The sequence below is a fragment of the Daucus carota genome, chromosome 4, assembly GCF_001625215.2.
Source record: "Daucus carota subsp. sativus chromosome 4, DH1 v3.0, whole genome shotgun sequence".
NCBI classification, from domain to species: domain Eukaryota; kingdom Viridiplantae; phylum Streptophyta; class Magnoliopsida; order Apiales; family Apiaceae; genus Daucus; species Daucus carota.
This window is the reverse complement of record NC_030384.2, coordinates 50160905-50167729: the sequence shown is the minus strand read 5'-3', so window position 1 is coordinate 50167729 and position 6825 is coordinate 50160905. Positions and strand designations below refer to the sequence as shown.

Below are 6825 nucleotides of genomic sequence, written 5' to 3'. Positions count from 1 at the left end.
ATTTATAAATCACATCATCTAAATATATATTTCAAATAAATATTAATCTATTTTGAATTTAGCGAGATCCATTATATAAAATTACTAAAGATTTGAACCCTGTTTCGAAGTAAAAGGAAAATTGAAACTTTGTTTCTCTTCCCTTTCACTCATTTTCACTCATTCAACTCAAGCTAATGATTTGTGGAAAATTTGAGAAATGGCATTTTGAGTCCTGATGCTCAGTCTCTTCACCTAATTATACCAACCGTCTACCGTCCAATCCCAAACCGGGACTCGTAATATTATGATTATGCAAACAAAATGAAATGGAAAATAAATATCATATATAAAATAGAAATAAGAATATATAGAGTTACATTTAAAATGGAGTCATGCAGTTCACCTTACTTAAAATTAGATAAAATATAACAAGTGATCTGACAACCTGAAAATTATGTTTAACAAGTTAATCAATCTACACAATAATTATACATAATATTATGTTCTACAACATAATTATTAAACCGAATACTGATCTTAATAATAATTAAGTTGAGGGATGTCAATAATAAATTAATATTGATGTTTAAAATTATGTGTAAATATTAAATATCGTATATACCGGGGATCTAGGGGTCTCCATATATATTTTAAGCTCAGTTAAATTATAATTTTATAAATTATTTTTAATATTTATTTTGATAAATAATAATTCAACAAAATAAATTATGAAAGTGACTTTGTATTCACCTTAAAATACTGTCAATTATTGAAAAAAAATATACAATTAAATATGACAGAGAAAATATTAATTTAACTATTATTCATTAATAAATTAAAAGAATACGTCTCATCTTTATGTTTAATTATTCTTATAATTTTAAATATTAATGTAACTTGTTACACAGACACCTATCCCCTTCACGTGTCGTGTTCATGTAAGTTTGGATTAAAATATATATAAAGTTGCTCACAACCAAGCCAATATTATAATATATAGTTTCTTACCCAGCTATGGAAATGCAAAAAAGTACTACTAGTTTACTCATACTTGTCTGCGCATTCAGTTTATTGTCCACTTTAAAGTTCGGTTATGGGAGCATAGTTGGAGCCTATTCGAACAAGAGCTGCATTGAAAACGAGAAACAAGCTCTGTTGATCCTTAAAAATAGTCTCATCGATGAATCAAATAACTTATCGTCATGGGTCGGAGATGATTGCTGTGCATGGCATGGAATTAGCTGCAACAAAAGAACCGGCCGAGTCATTCAACTTGATCTTCGAGGTGCTGGTTTAAAAGGTGACGAAATAAATTCTTCTTTGCTCCATTTGAAATATCTGAGTTACTTGGACTTGAGTTTCAATGATTTTGAGGAAACCCGAATTCCCGAATTTTTAAGTTGGTTTAAGGATCTTACATATCTCAACCTTTCTAACTCGAATTTTAAAGGTTTAGTTCCGCGTCATCTAGGAAATCTTTCGAGTTTAAGGTACCTTGATTTAAATGGTAATCCTCTGTTAAGTATTGATGATATGGGGTGGTTATCTAAGCTTTCTTTGTTGGAACACTTGGATCTCTCCGGGGTAGATCTTTCTGGCGCCAATAATTGGTTTCCACTTCCTAGTTCAATTACAGTGCTTGTGATGATCAACTGCCACCTACCTGAAAAAATCGATTCTTATCCGATTTTTATGAATTTAACATCTCTTGTTTCACTTGATCTTAGTTATAATTACCTCAAATCTTCTTTTCCGTTATGGGTTTTGAACAATAGTGACATTGAAAATCTTGTTCTTGGGTCTAACCAATTTAATGGCCAAATTCCAAATTCTATTGAAAAGATGACATCTCTCACTGTTCTTAATCTCGGTTCCAATAACTTTCAAGGTTTGATCCTCGAAAGTTTAGTGGCTTTGACATCTCTCACTGATCTTGATATTTCACACAATAGTTTTCAAGGTTTTATTCCTGATGGGATTGGAAATTTGACGTCACTTTCTAGACTTGATCTTTCTTTCAATGGTTTCCGAGGCTCTATCCCTCCATCTATTGGAAATTTGAAATCACTTTCAAAACTCGATCTTTCATCTAATAAACTAAATGGTTCAATTCCACACGAGATTGGCAGACTCGCGGAACTTACACAACTTTATTCACAAACGAATGAATTAAGTGGTGGTCTGCCGGAATCATTTTGCCAATTGTCCAAGTTAAAAATATTGTACATTTATGATAATCATCTGAGTGGAAGCCTTCCGAAATGCTTTGGAGAACTATCAAATATAGAACAGTTGTATCTTATGGGTAATGCATGGGAGGGTATTCTATCAGAGCATCACTTTTTTAGTCTCTCGAAACTGGCTTATTTGGCTATTTCTTCAGGGTCTAACTTAGTGTTGAATGTTAGTTCGAATTGGGTTCCTCCCTTTCAGCTCAGATATATATACCTGCAGTCCATGACAGTCGGGCCCAAATTTCCCCGCTGGCTCCAGACACAGAAACAGATCAGTTACATTTTCTTGGCAAATTCGGGCATATCAGATATCATTCCGGCTGATTGGTTTGTGAGTGTGTTCGTATCTCGGCTCAAGTCCATTGATTTATCTGACAATGACATCAATTTCGAAGGACTGTCATCAGTTTCAGCAGCTCCAGTTGGTTTGAATACATTAGCACTCTCAAATAACCGTTTTTCGGGTGAATTTCCTGCTTTCTTGTGCAATGTGAAGTCCTTATCGACTTTAATTCTCTCAAACAACAAGTTTACAGGAGAGCTCCCCCAGTGTTTAGGAAACCTAACAGAATTGACCCATTTCGATGTGATGAATAACAGTTTCTCAGGTGAAATTCCCGCGGCTTTGGGTAATCTAGTACATCTCAATTATTTAAACTTGCACAACAACTCGTTTCATGGGAAAATTCCCCTGTCCTTCCAAAATTTGACAGAGCTGGTGACACTTGATTTGGGAAAAAATAATCTGAATGATAATTTTCCCCCTTGGACCGGAGAACAATTACCTCGTCTAAAGTATTTAATACTCCGGTCCAACAATCTCTATGGCAATATTCCAGCACAGCTTTGCAGCTGCCCATCAATTCAACTTTTAAACCTGGCACAAAATCAAATCACAGGAAACATTCCTTCTTGTTTCGGCAATCTTATTGCCATGATTGAAGGTGAAAGCGAAGTTCTACATCCAGGTTTCAGTTATTTAAGTGGTCAAATGATAGTAGATGACGCGAAAGGGTATGAGCTAAGATACACATCCACACTCGGGTATCTGTTTTCCATTGATCTGTCAGACAACGATATCAGAGGAGAGATTCCAGAAGAGTTGATGGATCTTGGAGGCTTAGTAAATTTGGATTTATCGGGTAATCAGCTAAGTGGAAGGATACCTGAAGGAATCGGGGAACTAAGTAAACTAGAATATCTTGATCTGTCTAAGAATAAGCTTTCTGGTCGTATTCCACAGAGTCTATCAGATTTAAGCTTTTTAAGCCGCTTGAACCTCTCCTTCAATAATTTATCAGGGAAAATACCTACAGGAAACCAGCTTCAGACCCTTGAAGATCCCTCCATCTATGCTGGCAACAATAATCTATGTGGCCAACCCCTGAAGTCTTGCATTACTGACGCGAAATCAGATCACAGAAAAGATGATACTGGCTCGTATGATGAGCACATTTGGTTTTACACTGGGATATCACCTGGTTTCTTTGTTGGCCTTTTGGGATTCTGCGCTTCTCTGTATTTCATCGACTCTTGGAGGCTTTCTTACTTTTACTCTGTTGAAAGAGTCTCTGAAAAGATTGCCATTGCCTTGTTTCCGCGGAAATTCCAGTACTGAAAGGTGAAATTAAACAAACTCTTACCTAAGTAGTAGTTCATCTTCTTTGGTTTTCCTAATTGTTTTAATGTCAATTGATGAGTGAGTTTCTTTATAAAATCAGTATAATATACACTGACATGGTGAAATTATTCGCATTTTTTAGCAGATTCATGCTTCGCAAGCTGTAACCTTGAAGCTGGAGGAGAAGGAAGTTGTGAAATTCTGCATCATATAAATAAAGCTTCATTAATAGTGTTTCCAGTTGTTTTTAGCTAGCAGTATTTGCCGTTGGTTTTCAATATATTAGTTTCCAGAATTAAGTATTTAGAGCGTGAGTCAGATTTCATCAGAAAAGAGTAAGACTTAAGAATAAGAGAAACCAGTCATGCTTTGTTATGGCTTGTTATATATTTCAGAGATATTAAGGATTAAATCAGTGATGCCCCCTGCAGAAGTATCAGTGATTTAGTTATATTACTTTCATTCATCAAACTAATCATTCAAAAGAGATGTGACAGGAGGGTTTTGATACAAATCCGACCCAAATACTTCTTCCGTTTTAAAATATTTGATCATATTAACTGAATAATTATTTACGATGTAAATTTAATACTGGAAAATAAAAATCACAGATTCAAATAATTATATGTGATGTAAACTTAATCTGGGAGTATTTTTTAAAACTTGCACTGAAAACATAAATAGATAAATATTTTGAACAAATTATTTCTGCTCTCGGTAATTAACTAATTATGGAGCTGGACCTTCTCCCCCAAAGTCCAAATTCAAATTCAGCTCAGATATGCTTCAGGCCTGCAGCAACAAAGCTATTTTGACAGCAGAAAATTTTCCCGCGCTAGGCTAAAATTCTAGTTCCGTCTCTGCTTGCTAATCAAATCGGTCGGAGGCTCCTCAGGGTGCGAGTGCGACCGTGCCTCCCCGGTTTATGCATGGCAGCGTTAAGGGTACTGCATGACTCGTGAGTGGTGTCAGTGTCAAGATAAAATTAAGCTTACTCAGTCCATTATCATTCTTGATAATCAACAAACTAGTAAGATGTGAGATCTGACCAAGACTAGTAAATGGACATCGATCAGGACATGTTCAGATCACCAGCTAGCTTACATGCACAAGTCCGTGACCATCCTCCAGATAGAAACATCGATATAAATAATTAAATATCTATATATAGCCATCAAAAACACCATTCTTGAAACTGATTACTGTAATTATCTACATACACCATAATAACTACAACACTCGATTCCAATGCTTCATGCCTGGCTCCATCCTATATGCCTTGTTCCCCGTAATTCAAGAGATAGAAGTGGTGCTGACTGCTGACTAAATATTGCGCCTACAATATTAACAAAACCATTATCACGGAGGTGTATTCACGGTGACGGAACCAGAATTTTGAAACTGTGCTAAATTTTAGAAAACAAAAAATTATGCATTAAAAAGAATCATAAAAATTTTCCAAGGTTAACTCTAGATTTAGCCTGCTAGCATGTGATGTTAATGTCCAAAAAACCCTCAATATAGAGGGACATTGAGGAAGAGTTATATAGTGATACCTCAGAATAAGCAAGGGCATTTTTGTCCTAGCACCATATTTGGTTGAAGAAATGTGTCTTAAAATTCTGGCCTTCTCTTCTTCTTCATTTTCTTCTTCATGATATGTGGTAGTTTCATCTTTGAGATTGATGAGGAAAAGAGAAATGAAAGATGAAGATAAGGAGAAGAGGGAAATGAGAAAAATAGGGTTGGAGTGGAGGGTGAGAAGCCATTTTCAACTCTATATTGTTCTCTACCCTTTTTCTGTTAACACGCTCTTTTTTGTCACTCCTGTTCCTTATGTCATTATTGGATGGCCATATCAATTTTATTATGTTAATTAATTACCTTTTTAATCCAAGCAAAGAAACATTTTCGTTTATTCCTAAAATACTAGTGTCAATCAGACATGCATGTCAAATAATATTTGTAATTACTGTTTGTAGAATAATTTTCAATTTTCAGATTCAGTTGTAAATTGCTAATCAGTTGCTATTAACAAATAAAACTTTACTAGTTACTACAATTGTGTGGAATTCTGACAGATTATTGTAACAAACAGATAGCAAGACCATCGTCTTGGACTCTACTACCTTCTGATGGCATGAAATGAATGATACATGAATAAATGAAGAACGGAAAAAAAAAACTTCAAAATAGGATGGACATAGATTGTTTAGTTTTACACTTAAACAAAAGTTTTTATTTTTAAATTATAATAAATTTTAAGAAAATAAAAATGGTAAATGACCTTAATTTTTTTTTAAAATTATTGGCAAATTGACCTTATTTTTAAAAAGAATTTAGTGATAAGGTAAATACCAAAATTTTAATAAAAATAGAATTTTAGTTAAAAATTCAAAAGCCACTGAATAACAAGAAAATACTTTTTAAAAATAAAACCTTAATACATCATTATATTATTTCCTTAGGGAAAAATGTCAAACTACCAATGCAGGATGTTTAGACCCTTCAACAAATGAAAATTCCTTATTGGGCCTGTCTTTTCAATTTTCATTTCCTCTGTAAAAGACCACATAAGCTCTAATTGAGCTCGAGCCCAACTTTGTTTGAATACAAGGATCCTGTTTGCATTTGGATGTAAGAAAGACAGACAGCTCAAATGCGAAACATGATAAAAAGAGAAACTTCTGAGAAGACCCCTCCTAGTTTTTCACACGTGCAAGTACGAGTTTTCGTGTTTATCAACAAAAATATAAAAGTAATCAATATTAATATATTTAATAATATACTACATACATGTATAGCAATATATATAAAAATCAAGCCACCAGGTTGGTAGTTCTTGCAATTGGATATTAAGAGTTAGGAGTGGGTGAGCCCGAACTGGGGACTTCAAGCCTACACGTATGCAATTTCCAATCATTGAGTATTATTATAATCATATTAATTAATATAACTTCTTCAATCACTTTAAAATAAGCCTTCTAT

General features: G+C 34.1%; 1 protein-coding gene and 1 long non-coding RNA gene across 3 annotated transcripts; one reads left to right on the top strand and one right to left on the bottom strand.

Moving 5' to 3' along the window:
- The first annotated feature begins 995 nt into the window (after positions 1-995).
- Positions 996-4249, top strand: LOC108216616 (receptor-like protein EIX2). Of its 2 annotated transcripts, none has more exons than XM_017389429.1 (2): positions 996-3837; positions 3983-4249. In XM_017389429.1, the coding sequence occupies exon 1, from the start codon at positions 997-999 to the stop codon at positions 3832-3834; it is 2838 nt and encodes a 945-aa protein (XP_017244918.1). In that variant the 5' UTR covers position 996; the 3' UTR covers positions 3835-3837; positions 3983-4249. The 2 variants fall into 2 exon arrangements, with proteins under 2 accessions (XP_017244918.1, XP_017244917.1); XM_017389428.1 differs by having other exon boundaries at positions 3980-4249.
- A 734-nt stretch (positions 4250-4983) lies between these two features.
- LOC108218180 (uncharacterized) lies at positions 4984-5715 on the bottom strand. The gene is made up of 2 exons (XR_001806305.2): positions 5394-5715; positions 4984-5173 (listed from the first exon to the last, which is right to left on the bottom strand). It is a non-coding gene; the product is annotated as an uncharacterized LOC108218180 (long non-coding RNA).
- Positions 5716-6825: the final 1110 nt, after the last annotated feature.